General features: G+C 40.5%; 1 protein-coding gene across 10 annotated transcripts in view; it reads right to left on the bottom strand.

Annotated features, from left to right (window-relative positions):
* ZNF106 (zinc finger protein 106) overlaps nucleotides 1-14689 on the bottom strand; it is a 77289-nt gene that overhangs the window by 25266 nt on the left and 37334 nt on the right. For 4 of the 10 annotated variants that reach the window (XM_055278851.2, XM_063639545.1, XM_063639546.1 and 1 more), the window contains 8 exons: nucleotides 12502-14685; nucleotides 10807-11440; nucleotides 9308-9377; nucleotides 7535-7689; nucleotides 6895-6955; nucleotides 4779-5120; nucleotides 1512-2292; nucleotides 1090-1145 (listed from right to left, as the gene is read on the bottom strand). In XM_055278851.2, the coding sequence (XP_055134826.2) occupies nucleotides 1090-1145; nucleotides 1512-2292; nucleotides 4779-5120; nucleotides 6895-6955; nucleotides 7535-7689; nucleotides 9308-9377; nucleotides 10807-11440; nucleotides 12502-14685 (4283 nt within the window). Of the gene's footprint in view, nucleotides 1-1089; nucleotides 1146-1511; nucleotides 2293-4778; nucleotides 5121-6894; nucleotides 6956-7534; nucleotides 7690-9307; nucleotides 9396-10806; nucleotides 11441-12501; nucleotides 14686-14689 lie in introns of all 10 variants that reach the window. The other 6 variants (XM_055278853.2, XM_063639548.1, XM_055278852.2 and 3 more) reach the window with 5 other exon arrangements.

Below are 14689 nucleotides of genomic sequence, written 5' to 3'. Positions count from 1 at the left end.
AATACACATTATGAAGACTGCATAATAAGCAAAGGCAGAGAAGGCCTTTCCCTTAGGAAAAAGATAGATAATTATATAATGAGCTTTTGGGCCGGGCGTGGTGACTCACGCCTGTAATCCCAGCACTTTGGGAGGCCTAAGTGGACGGATCACCTGAGGTCAGGAGTTGGAGACCAGCCTGGCCAACATGGTGAAACCCCATCTCTACTAAAAATAGAAAAATTAGCCAGGCGTGGTGGCGTGCGCCTGTAGTCCCAGTTACTTGGGGAGGCTGAGGCAAGAAAGTCACTTTAACCCAGAGGCAGAGGTTGCAGTCCAGATCACACCACTGGACTCCAGCCTGGGTGACAGAGCAAGACTCCGTCTCAAAAAAAAAAAAAAGCAAAAAAAAAAAACACAAGAGCTCTGAGTGATACTTGGAAGGTACCCAATCTCTCCCACACTTCCAAAAAGTTATTTCTTTGAGTAACGTAGTATTCCTTAAGCAGTTCCTTCTGAAAGCAAATATCCTTAGAGCCAATGAAACCTAATACTAATTAGTTGAACAGATAAGGGAGCTGGATAAGACAGATGAGAAAGGCCAGGCATGGTGGCTCACACCTGTAATCCCAGCACTTTGGGAGGCCAAGGCGGAAGGATCACTTGAGGCCAGGAGATCGAGACCAGCCTGGCCAACATGACGAAAGCCTGCCTCTACTAAAAATACAAAAAAAAATTTGCCAGGTGTGATGGCACGCTCCTGTGGTCCCAGCTATTTGGGAGGCTGAGGCAGGAGAATTGCTTGAACCTGGGAGGTGGAAGTTGCAGTGAGCAGAGATAGTGCCATGGCACTCCAGCCCAGGTGACAGAGCAAGACTCTGTTACAATCAATCAATCAATCAATCAATCAGATGAGAATAAGAATCTGAAAGACCAGGATTTGAGGTTTTAAGAATATCAGAACTGTTGATCAAGGCAATCCTCTTGGTGATAAACCCCTCTCCATTCTCCTATTCTGTAAATATATTTAAGTAGGTTTAAATCCTGGCTTTAACATTTACAAGGCTTTTAATTCTGTGGTTAACTTAAATAAAACTGAATGGCAAATACCTGAAGAATTCTTTGATCCTTTTATGGAGGAGATCACAGTCTGAGTTTCTGCCACACTACAAAATAATAGCAAAAGTGTTCTCAGCATCTGTGTGAACAGGGCGGGTAGTAAAAGTAAAAATTTCCTGACTCAAAGGATTTTTCTAAACAATGGGCAAAGTAGCAATGATATAAGAGATTAGTTTTTCCATCTGAAATTTCTTAATGAAGGGAAATAAAAGCAGAGTGAATATTTATAACACAGTCAAAAGAGAAAGCAGAAAATCTCTACTGCTGAGCTTTAATTTTTCCATATCCACAATCCCTACTGCATTCACATAAAGTTTGGTTTTTAAAGAAATTCTGATTCATAATTTAAAATTCTATTTAAAAAAATAAAGTTGGTGAAAGTTGTTCTGACTGGACCAATACAATATTCTTACCTTACAGGGATGCCATCTTTATAGCGAGTGCCAATTTCACTGGTAGAGCTAACTTCATCACACCCAGAACGAGACGTTTCTAGTGGGTTTTGCTCTGTAGAGTTCCAAATATCCTTTTTAGATGGGCTGTCTGGTTTCTCTTCTCCTGATTCTGAAGAATCAATGGCTACTACTTCTAACTGAGGATTAGGAATTTCTAGGACTTCCAGAGACGAGTCACTATCTGGCTCATCTCTGACACTCTCCTGCTCCCGACCAGTCCTGCTGTCTTCCCAAGTGGAGGTTGTTACTTTTCCCCCTTTAATTAACTTTCCAGCTTTTACTTTCCTTACAGGCTTAACAGTCAAAACATCCTGTTCAGTGTCACTATTCTCAGGAACATGGGCAGCCCGTAGACTTTTCTTCTTCCGAAGTTTCTTCTTTTTCTTGCTTCCCCTAGTCTCAGCTGATGTCAAAGTGGATTCTGCCTGTTGTTCAGGCTGGTCAGCTGGAGAGTGGGGTTCCTTCTCCAAAGGGGTTTCTGAAGCAAAAGACAATCTTAGAAAAGAACTGGTACAGGCTTCAGACCCACTATTGCCATTGGTTGGCTCTTCCCCTTCTTTATTTATGCTAGAAAGACCAGCTGATTGGGAAGAGGGAGAGTTCTCTCTGTTTCTGGTATTTCTTTGCTCCACAGAAAACTTCAGTTCTTGGCTAGGCTCATGGAAACTTTCTGTTGACTCTGATAAGGATAATCTAGCAGTGATGACTGGATAAACTGGACAACTGTCACTGATCTCTCCTGAATTGAGAGGAAAAAAATTATTGCATCCGTTTTTTGTTTGCTGCAATTTATCACTGACTGAAGCTCTACCAAATATTTCAATGATATGTTCACAAAACCATGACTGTTTCAGCTGGTATCTCACCCCTCAGTTTCCCATCACCTACATACACTCCTATTACAACACTTACTACCCTCTGCCTTGCGTGAATCTCACAGACACTGTGTGTCTTATTCCCTACAAAAGCTCCTTGTGGGGAGGGATTGTTTCTTTCAATCTTTTTTCTTGTTTTAAATGTCCACACATTTAACATTGTGTTTTATTCTTAGCAGACACTTAAATGTCTATTTAGCTGAAGTCCTTTTATTTCTTTGAAGTTTTCATTATCCACACCCATCCAATTTAGCTACACCTTAGTAGTTAAAAAATTTGCTGACTTAGAAATGTCAATTTCCTTTGACTTAGTTACTTCATGTCTAGGAATTAAAAGTGATTAAATAATCACAGATGGACTCAAAGACATATACAACGCAGTGTTATACAGAATATGAAAAAAGTTAGAAAACTAAATATTCAAAAAAGATTCACCAAATTGTTGTTTATCCAGATAATGCAACTATTCAAATATTATGCAACTTGTAATATAAAATATTTTAGATAAATTATTTTTATGACAGAAAAATCAAGATATATTAAATGGAAAAAGTCAGGTTATATATGACTGCTCCTTTGTACAAGTTTTACATGTAAACACAAAAATATGATTTAAGAAAGATTGAAATAATATGTAATATGAAAAATAATAGTACCAAAATATTTCATGTAATCCATAAACATATACACCTACTATGTACCCACAAAAATTTAAAATAATTTTTAAAAATATGCTAGGGGCTGGGCACGGTGGCTCACGCCTGTAATCCCAGCACTTTGGAAGGCCAAGGCGGGCGGATCACTTGAGGTCAGGAGTTCATGACCAGCCTGGCCAACATGGTGAAACCCTGTCTCTATTAAAATACATAAATTAGCTGGGCATGGTGGTGGGCGCCTGTAATCCCAGCTATTCAGGAGGCTGAGACAGGACAATCACTTGAACCTGGGAGGCAGAGATTGCAGTGAGCCAAGAGCATGCCATTGCACACCAGCCTGGGCAACAAAAAGCGAAACTCTGTCTCAAAAAAAAAAAAAAAAAAAAAAATATATATATATATATATATGTGTGTGTGTGTGTGTATATATATGCGTGTATATGTGTGTATATATATACATATATGTGTGTATATATACATATATGTGTATATATACATATATGTGTGTATATATACATATATGTGTTATATATATATACACCTATATATAGGTATATATACACATGTGTGTATATATACCTATATATGTGTGTATGTATATATACACACACACACACACACACACACACACACACACATATGCTAAGCCAGGCGCAGTGGCTCACATCTGTAATCCGAGCACTTTGGGAGGCCAAGGCGGGTGGATCACTTGAGCCCAAGAGATCAAGACCAGCCTGGGCAACATGGTGAATCCCCATCTCTACAAAAAAAAAAATCCCCATCTCTACAAAAAAAAAAATACAAAATACAAAAATTAGCCGGGCATGGTGGCAGGCGTCTGTAGTCCTAGCTCCTCTGGAGGCTGAGATGGGAGGATCACCTGAGCCCAGGAGGTCAAGCCTGTGGTGAGCTGTGATTATGCCACCACACTCCAGCCTGAGTGACAGAATGAGACTCTGTCTCAATAAATAAATAAGCTATACATTTGATATTAACATGTAGATTAATATTGCAACACAGTACTGGTAGTAAAATCTAGAGTAATTTTTTAGATTTTTTGCTTTTGCTCAGGAAACCACACAATGCCAGTTTGTTGGACTTAATTTTCAAATACAGCACCACTGTGGTAACGCAAACTCCTAACAGGATTTTACATAGCTTAGATGTATTCTCAAATGATAACCAGGTTAAGTGTTATTTTTCGAAAAGAGTGAAAACCCTGGCTATTTCTCAACAGCAAGTTCTTAGTAGATGATTCCAAATCCCATCATGGCCACCTGCCTCTCAAGCTTATATTAATCCTGGTTTGTATTTGAGATTATATAGACAGTGAGTGCAAAGAAATTCAGAGGATAGACCTTATTTAGAAAATTGGCTGAATTAACTTCAACCCCATTTATTTCACACAAAACAAATTTTGTACTTATCCTAATAAATGGAACCTTGTGGGTGCTAATACAAAGTCAACTCTAACCCTAGATTAGAGGAAACGAAAGAAAATGACTGATATTCAAATTACATTCTCTAAAATATTTTAAAAGAATCCTCCTGTATATATGAAGAGAATTTCAGTGAAAAATTAGTTGTACTTGCTCATTTTAGTTTTAATGAGCAAGTATGGCTTATATCACTCATATAAAAATGCCCCAGTCCCACTACTGGGATGCCCTTAACCCAGAGAAAAGCTTACATACTATTAGCTTCCAGTAATTCCTTGGACACATTGCAGGCAGAGCTTGGTGGCACAGCATTCACATTCTCATCTTGTTCAGGAGACATGGGCTCTTGTTTAATCTGAACTGATGAGTCTGGAGCAGGGACACTGCCATGGGTTTGGAAAGTAGGAGACGTGGTTATTTGAAGAGAGGCTCCAGTGGGTGATGCAGACACATGGGAAGATGGAGGCTCCAGAAAAAGTGGGAAAAAGGGAGTGGGCAGCAGTGCGGCATCAACGGATGTTTGAGATCTACTGTTCCTTCGTTCTCGTGTGAGGCTACAGGGAACCTGGTCTGGGTGCTCAGAAGGTTCATATGTTTCTAGAATGGGAAACGTACATACACAGAAATGCAAAAATGTTATCTGAAAAGTCATTTGTGTCTGAACTAATTTGTATTTTTAAACATTAGAAAAGAATTATAAATTAATAAGTATATTAGTATAGTCCCTCATAATTCTCCGAAATATGGAGAATATAATCTCTACAACCACCAAGGATACAGAGAGAGTAGGCATCAACATTCTTTTTTTTTTTTTTTTTTGAGATAGGGTCTCGCTTTGTCACCCAGGCTGCAGTGCAGTGGTGCAAACACTGCTCACTGCGGCCTTGACCTCCTGGACTCAAGCAATTCTCCTGCCTCAGCCTCCCAAGCAGCTGGGATTATAGGCACATGCCACTATGCCCAGCTATTATTGTTATTATTTTTTTGAGACAGGGTCTCACTCTGTCGCCCAGGCTGGAGTGCAGTGGCGCAATCTCGGCTCACTGCAACCTCGGCCTCCCGGGTTCAAGCGATTCTCCTGCCTCAGCGTCCTGAGTAGCTGGGATTACAGGTGCACGCCACCATGCCCAGTTAATTTTTGTATTTTTAGTAGAGATGGGGTTTCAGCATGTTGGTCAGGCTGGAATTATTATTATTACTAATAATTATTAATAATTTTTGTATTTATTTGTAGAGACAGGGTTTTACCATGTTGCCCAGGCTGGTCTCAAACTCCTGGGCTCAAGGAATCCACCTGCCTCAGACTCCCAAAGTGCTGGGATTACAGGCATGAGCCACTGTGCCTAGCAACATTCCAATTTTTCAAATTTTAAATGACTTATCCAAAGTTACATAGGCTACTAATGGAAGGGCGAAGATTTGAACCCAGGCCTTTTGATTCCTAATCAAAACTCTTTCCATAACATATTGTTTGTTGCTAAACATTTTTGGGATGCACAGTTTACAGACCTTTCTATAGAAGGATGAAACTGGCCAGGCGTGGTGGTTCAGGACTGCAATCCCAACCATTTGGGAGGTCAAGTTAGGAGGACTGCTTGAGCCCAGGAGTTTGGGACTATCCCGGGAAACACTGGGAGATTCCATCTCTATAAAAGCATTATTTTAATTTTTATAACTTTTTATAATTTTATATAACTTTTTATAACCTTTAAATTTTTACAATTTTAAATTATAATTTTATAAAATTAAAAGTTGAAAATTTTAATAACCAGGCATGGTGACACACGTCTGTAGTCCCAGCTACTGGGGGGAGTGAGATGGGAAAATCGCTTGAGCCCAGGAGGTCAAGGCTGCAGTGAGCTGTGATTGTGCCACTGCGCTCCAGCCTGAGTGACAGAGTAAGACCCTGTCTCAAAAAACAAACAAACAAAAAAGAAGGATGAAACCAAGGAGACAGGAGAGAAATAAGATGACCTTTTCATGACTACTTTTCATCCCCTCAAAGAGAACAAAAAGGTCTGGTGCAGTGGCTCACGCCTGTAATCCCAGCACTTTGGGAGGCTGAGGCAGGCGGATCACCTGAGGTCAGGAGTTCGAGACCAGTCTGGCCAACATGGCGAAACTCTGTCTCTACTAAAAATACAAAATTAGCTGGGAGTGGGGTGGGCACCTGTAATTCCAGCTAATCAAATGCTGAGGCACGAGAATCACTTGAACCTGGGAGGCAGAGGTTGCAGTGAGCAGAGATTGCACCACTGCACTCCAGCCTGGGGGATAGAGCAAGACTCTGTCTCCAAAAAAAAAAAAGGCAGAGAAAACAAAAAAGTAACACGCTATAGAGGGCCCAATCCATCAGATGCCCTCTGAATACCTTGTAATCCCTGTAGAATCTGTATTCTATGGGTCCTCAGTGCACTCATCTCCATAGTTATCTAAAAATAAAGTATTTTATTAAGCATTTTGAAATCCAACTTGTAAGGTCCTCTAGGTCTCCCCATTTTTCTTCTATGTCCTGACCAAAAATCAGAGTGTCTTGACTGCTCTGTGACCCAGCCAGCCGCAGGTTTTCTCCAGCAGGCTTGAACCCTACCTGGGGCCTTGAAGATTCCCAGGCACTGATAAAAGTATCTAGGTTGTTGCCCAAAACACTGAAAGAAATTGGCCCTGGCCCTGAGCCAAATTCCTTAAACCCTCATATAAACTCCACATCCCGCCCCCTGGCTGTGGATATACCTAGGGAGAATGCCCCTTTCTTGCTGTCCCTTGTGGGGACTGCTGCAGCCTACTCTCTAAGTAAGCTCTCCTAATAAATGCTTTGGACTCATCACCCTGGCATTTAGTGCTTCTTTCTTTGGAATCCTAACTGTCCCCCATTAGGCACAGTCTGGGGCACTTCCCTTGTGGAAACTCCCCTGCCATTGCTTTTAGGGTGACTCCAGCCATGGGTTTGGCAGGACAAAACATGATTTCAGAGATGATCCATTTTTATTAAATCCTCCACATGCCGTTACCTGCTGCTTGAGCATAAGTAGCCTCTGAACTTCCACATAAGCTGTCTGAAGGGCTGCACGGGCTTGCAGAAGATTGTTATCCATGCACTGCAATGACTTACTAAGTTCTTCCTCCCTTAAAGAAATATTCAGCAGCTGGTCAACCTGAGAACGTTCTGCCAAAAGAAACCATAAGGTTCAGGTTAATACGAGAGATGTCCCTCTCATCACACAGCTCCTCAGAAGACTGAACTATACCCATTATTTAGGATAAGACTTTATGTTCTCCTCAATAGGTCATTGGAAATTCACAAAACATTTAGTCAAGCACAGTGATATCAAAGCTAGGAACCAAAAGTGAGAACTGCTAAGATGGAGGTGTCTCATAAGCTCCAGTGTACCATCACATCATTCTGTCTCATCTAATCACCGCCTTCCACCACTACCTTTCCAGGTGAAATCTGTCCCATGCAAACCACCTGTTCTAGGTCTGGTTTCCCATTCTTCCCTTATCTACCACTGTCTTCACACAGGACTTTTGCTTAGACTGGATTCTGGACCTAGACTGCTTGCACTCTCTTTCCAATCCATGTTTAGTCTGTTAGTTGACTTAAAAATTGTTTTTATTAGAGAAGACTTCCTGAAGAAAATACAGCTTTGAAATAGTACATTTAACTTAGTTTGAATAAAATGTTCTGTGTATGTATTTACCATCATTGTGTTTGTCTGTTTCCTATTCAATATGCCAGGACCTCTCCCTTAAGCTCCACACCCACATATCCAACTACTGACTATGGTATTTCTAGCTAGGTTATCTCAAAGGTCCTTTAAGTCAAAGAATCCCTGAGGGAATTCATCATCTTTCTCTATTCTGAATCTGCTCCTCTCACGGAGTTTTCTAGCTCTACATATGATCCATCTGGTTGGCCCAGCCAGAAATGTGGGTTGTCCCTGACTCCTCCCTTATCCATCACATCCACTCACTCAAGCCTCATCCAATCACTTCCAGGACTAGCCCTTATACCAGAACTGGGTTAGAGTCAAGGAAAAGCAAGAATCACAGAAATACATCAATGAGGGAGCAATGTTAATAACTTCTTTCCATAATTCACTTTAGAAAAGCAACCAAGGAAGGGAGTGTGGAGGTGGGGCAGGGGGGAAGCAACCAAGATGCCTCAAAAACAGAAAGTGAGAGAAATGGCTATACATGACCAAGAGGGCCAACACGTTTCATCCCACTGAAAAGGCTCAAGGAAACTTCCTGGCTTTATATTGTCCAAGTGGTATACTAACCTTGGCTTACAAGTCTATGTGACATCATATATTTCTTCTACAGTTGTAACTGGATGTATTAGGAAATCAAACTTTTCTTTCCTCTTAAGCAAGGCAACAAAAATATCCAAAAAAAGTAAATAGACAATCAGTGTTTGATAAATGACAAGCTATGCTCTGTGTCAAGTTGCACAGACGCTGAACTGCTACAAGAACCTCTTGGGGCTGGGCACAGTGGCTCACACCTGTAATCCCAACACTTTGGGAGGCCAAGATGAGAGGATCACTGGAGCCCAGGAGTTTGAGTCTAGCCTGGGCAATATAGCTAGACCCTGTCTCTACAAAAAAATAAAAAGAATTAGTGTAGTGTCATATACCAGTAGTCCTAGCTACTCGGAAGGCTGAGAGAAGAGGATTGCTTGAGCCCAAGAGTTGGACGTTACCAAAAACCGCCCCCCTCAAAAAAAAAAAAAAAAAAAAAAAAACACCAACTTCTTTCTCCCAAAATATTCTGCACCATACCTTTTTTTCCTTTAATTTTCCTTCTTTTATTTTTTCTCTCAAGACTTGGGAGTTCAGGAGAAGATCCATCCTGGAGGGATAAAGAAAACTGAATAAAATCCAATGTGTAAAAGCCATTATCCAAGACGAGAAAATCAATTCTAAGATAGCCATACACTGTTCTTCACTATGGCTACCATCTCTAACATGATTGTAGGAGTCTCACGCACATGGTACCAACTCAAAATTTTAGTTGAATAAATGTATCTGATTTAAAAAAAAAAAAAAATCCAGGGTGAAGTGCCTCCCAGCATCCTAGAGGTAGGAAAGCCCATGGAGGTCAGGCAAAGCATTTCATCTTGGTATAGTAAGGCACAAGTAGAAGTATAGACAAAGCCAGTAAAAAAAAAAAAAAATATATATATATATATATACATATATATATGATTTATAACTTGGCATAGTTTCTACTTTAAATTTCAGCAAGAAAACCTTTACAATAAAAAGCTTAACAGTCCATTAGACAAGCTCTTTGTCAAAGGACAATCCCTCAGCTTGAAGTGTATTTTAAGTCATCCAATAACATCCACTACATATAGCATCTAGCTCAAAGGAACAGAATTGCAATTTGAAGCAAGTCTAAAATTCATGACCTTAACTACTATGCTTATCACCTCAGTATTAAATGAGAGAAGCCCAGCAGTGACACATGCTTGTAGTCCCTGCTACTTGGGAGGCTGAGGCACGAGGACTGCTTGAGTCCAGGAGTTCCAGAGCAGTATGGACAACATTGTGAGACCTCATCTCTAATATAAATTTTAAAATATTATAAAATAAATAAATAAATAATGAAGAGAAGAACTCATTTTTTCACCAGATCCCAGACTGTATCACTACCAGCAAGTCTTTCTTTTCAGAAAGGGATACTGAGAGGGTTAAGCAATATTAGCGGCAGAAATGCTGGAAGAGCAGAAGTGGTATCAGTGAAATAAAAGACTCTTAAAGGCCAGGCTGGGTAACTGAAGGATGAAGGACAGAGTTACACAGAATAAAAATATTTCTATACTCTGCTCATATATATGCACTCTAATAGTATTAAAACCATCTTAGTGTTAAGCCTAGCACTCCTGAATCCAGCAATCATCCATGCCCTACAACTGCAACAGTAGAACGCCTTTCTTCAGTAGCAGTGCAGAACGCATCTATGAAAATAGATTGGGTTACAGCTGAAGATGTGACTTATCCTTGGTCAGGTGATACAAAGAATCATTGGCTTGGACACTGGTTTTAGATATGACTTCATATTTTCCTGGTACTGTACATTCATATTAGATTACATTTAATTTAGCAGAATTACTCAGTGTAAGAAACTAGTAGGATAAAAGTAAGAACCTCACAATTCTTCTAGAAGTTGAGAGAATCACAATCCCAGATACCCAAGAAAAACAGTTGAACCTTTTTTCATAAGCAACCAACTTGCCACGAGATGTTCTACAAAAAGCAGAGGGAATTATACTCACTCCAGTGGCTCTTCGTTTCTTTCTAATACTTTGGCCATCATTTTGTTCAGCCCCAGAGGTACAGCTACTATCTGTGGCTGCATCCGCTAAACTGGAGATCGCAAGGGCTGAGGATGCATTTGATGACAGAGAGTTTCCCTCTCCATTACTCTCCTGGGAATTCTGATTCTCTGAAGGTGGTATAGACCTCTCCTGATTGTTCAAGTCTTTTGCCAAATGCATCAAAGGTATTATATGGTCAGAGGGTAATTGTGCACTGTGTCGCCTTTGGGTAGCAACATTTTCAGCCCTTTCACCTGGTCGGAGGGAGGCAGCCCGAGGTGTCACTTCTTGTTTGAGGTGCATGGTTGCTTTCTGGCTCTGTCCAGCCCTCAATGAGTTACTAGGTGAAACCATCTGCTGGCACTCATTTTCTTTGCCTGTACCTTCCTCACTGAAGAAGCTATACACAGAAGGAGCTCTGTCCATGATCACGCTGCTCTCAGAAAGGCTTCGCTTTCTTGCCAAGCCAGGGGACGAGGAAATGGAAACACCTTCCCACTGGAATCCTTCTAGACTGGACAGATCAGGTTCCCCATCCAAATCTAAGGCTTCTTGTTCATTTTGAACAAGGGGTACCATTTCTATGCCAAACCTTAAGGAAAAAAGAAAAAATGAAAACATAAATTGGATATGGTTGTTGGGAGGGGCATTATTTTTTAATGTGCCAGGCTCTCTCAAGCACTGAGGTTATAAAAAGCAAGGTGGCTCTTGTCTTCAAGGAGCTCACAGTCTAGTAAGTGGAACAGATATAAATATATTATGTTGTGACAAGTACCAGACTAGAGGTTTGTATACAGCTACAATAATATATTTGAGGGAGTAAAAATTAAGTTTTGTTTCATATGGAGCTCTAAATCTATAATAATACATACAGCATATAATTTTTAAAAGCGAACAAACCAAAACAACAAAAAAAACCCTTTTACTGAGCATTTACAAGTGCTTTATACTTATAATTTCAAGTGCTACTCACAAGGTGTGGGAAAGGAAAATGGGGGGAAATAAATCCATTATTTCAACAAGTACAGAAATGCCCCTGAAGCCTGGAGAACTGTATCATCATGCAGCAGAGTTATGACTTTCAAGTAGCAAACCTATGTTGAACACTGTTTTACCATTCAGAAAAGTCTAGTACCTCAACATAAGATGAACAGCCAAAATATTACACAAGTGCTTAAGAGAAAGCATGTTGTAGTCATAAACATAATGCCCAGAGTACATACAGAAAAGTTAACTATTTGTACGTTCTAAGTAAAAGGTAATGAGAACAGTTATATTTAAAAGTTATAGCACGCATTCCAAAATTAAGATCTAGAAAAAGACACAGATCTATAGCTCTACATTTTTATGCTGTCATTTTCTACCCCATAAAGTGACGGATACCCCTATAAAGTGATGACTTTTTTCCTACATCACCATCTTGTTTCTCAAGTAGGTGTGCTTCCATTTTAACCTGCACTCTCTGCTAGGAAATACTTTATTCCATCTGTCATAGAGTATCAGTCACTATTTGATATTAAATCAAGACATCTACAACAGATATTGTTGGCAAACATTTAATTAAATGAAACATGTAGAATTCTCTTGATCAGGGTCAAAGGGTTACTTTAAAAGAAAATGAGGAAAAAAAAGACACCGAAAAGCAGCACACACCTGGGTAAACCTTTGCCCAGCTCTTGCTTTTTCTTGGTTACTTGCTGAATGACCTGTTCCCAGTTGACATTTCTCCGAGATGCATTTAGGATCTGCCGTAGGGTTGGCTTGAGCCCAGACTCCTTCTCTGTCTCACTCTTTCGGTGACCGCTAATATTGCGAATGCGGCGGGCACTATTGAGGTTTGGCTCAGGAAGGTGTACTCCAGTTTTGCTCTTCAAACTAATGTGCCGGGTTAGATCCCTCTGAAGTGAGGCAGGAAAGCCAAGCTTACTTAGCTCAGGCAGGAGAGGGCCCGAGGGCTGACTGATGTCACTTTTTTGAAGCTCTGCATCCAAGCTAGTACTCTCAAAGCCTTCTGTTTCGTAAGATACGTGAGATTTAATAGAGTCATCAACCTGTGCATCTTCTAGAGAGGTTTTCAAGTCTAGCAATAAGCCAGGGTGTGGACTGGCTGCAGATGTCATTTGTAATTCAGATTCTTTCTGGCGAACTGTGGAATTACATGGGGAAGTGGATAGTTCTCTAGAAGTCTTCAGGATTCGGTCATCCTCCTCTTTCTCATCAGCAGTTCGAGTGCTGCCGGATAACAATTCTGTAGTTGCAGAACCTAGGGTTCCAATTTTTGTTCCATGCTTTTCCGTGTCAGATGTCTCTCCATCACTTTCATCTTCTAGTGCGTGCACTTGAAATTTAATTTTCAAAGACCCTTTTTCAGATTCTTCTACATTTCTACTTGCTTTTGCATAGTTCCTGGTCCTTTTAGAAGTGCTAAGAAGTGGATTTTGCAATGACTCATGACACTGTAGCACCTCTTTGGCCTTTCGTAAAGTATCATTTAAATTATCACCAGATTGCTTTTGAGAGCCAAATGTACTTTTATTCCCTTTTAAAACATGAGGACATGAACTATGCAGTTTGGATATGCAAGGACCATGGTTATCTTCCGCAGTGGGCTTGTTCGAGGGATTTGAGTGTTCTCCAGGGGAAAAAAAATTCGTTTTGGTGTTTTTTGAGATATTCTTTGGATCTTGCTTTTGAGAAAATGATTTAGTGCCTGGACATGGAAGGAGTGGGGATTTCAATGATGGCATTTTATTTGGTGTATGCTCTTGTTCAGGTTTTTCTGCAATGGGGCACTGTCTCACCACCTCGAAGGAAGCAGCAGAATCAGAAGAGGCCTCATGATTAAGAGATCCAGTATGTATTTCTTTTTGTGTTTTCTGTGTTGGGGAATTACGTGTTTCATCAGTTTGGGGCTCCTGTATTCCTGTAGTTATCAAGCTAAAATCAAAGAGAGGTTTCTCTATCATTTCTGACTTGTTACCAGTGACGTCTTTCAATCCCGACTGTAAATCCAGAGTCTTCTGAGAAGGGTAAGGTGTCCAGCGATGAGGCTTTTCCCTTGACGCACTGCCATTCTTTCCACTAACTTTGGAAGTAGCAGTGTCTGTTTGTTTAGTGGTTTGGCTTTCCGGCTGCTCAAAATTGAAGTCGAGTAAGCCTTCTGAAGGAAATTTATCACTTGTAAATCCTTCAGAAGGACCTCTATATGTGGCAACTGTACCAAGTTTGTCATTTTCTTGCCGCTGCCAATTATATCTGTCGTGACTGTATTTGTTTGACTTATTAGATTTCTTGTTCCATAGCATAGTCATGTCTTCCATTTGACAGTTAGAATTTCTGTTTCTGCCTGGTTGAAATTTGTCTCCAGAGCCACTGTAATTCCAATTATTTGTACTACGTACACTGGATTTCCAGTTTCCGTTACTGTTGTTCATATGCCAACTGGAAAAGCCACCTGTTCCTTCAGAAAGCCAACTGGAATTCCTGCCTGTACCATTATGATTCCAATCTACTGTTCCACTATTTGAAAGCCAACCACCTCCAGAATTACTATGGTTGTGAAACCAAGTCGAGGAGCCTCCTGCAACACCCTTATGCCACCCAGAACGCCCTCTTGATCCACCGCCATTCCTCAAAGAATGTGGAAAGCTGTTTTTCCTAGTATGATTAAAGCCATCTTTTTCCCACTTCCAATCCCGCTGTGGAGGTCCACGATGATGCCATGCAGGCTGACTGTAACTCTCTCTGTCTTGGTAAGGAATTCGGTCTTCTCGTCTCCATTGGGGTCGTCTATCATCAGAGTTTATTTCTTGGTTGATATTGGAAGGTTCATCTTGTCTGG

Source organism: Symphalangus syndactylus, chromosome 5, assembly GCF_028878055.3.
Source record: "Symphalangus syndactylus isolate Jambi chromosome 5, NHGRI_mSymSyn1-v2.1_pri, whole genome shotgun sequence".
In the NCBI taxonomy this organism is placed as follows: domain Eukaryota; kingdom Metazoa; phylum Chordata; class Mammalia; order Primates; family Hylobatidae; genus Symphalangus; species Symphalangus syndactylus.
This window is presented reverse-complemented; position numbering and strand designations above follow the sequence as displayed.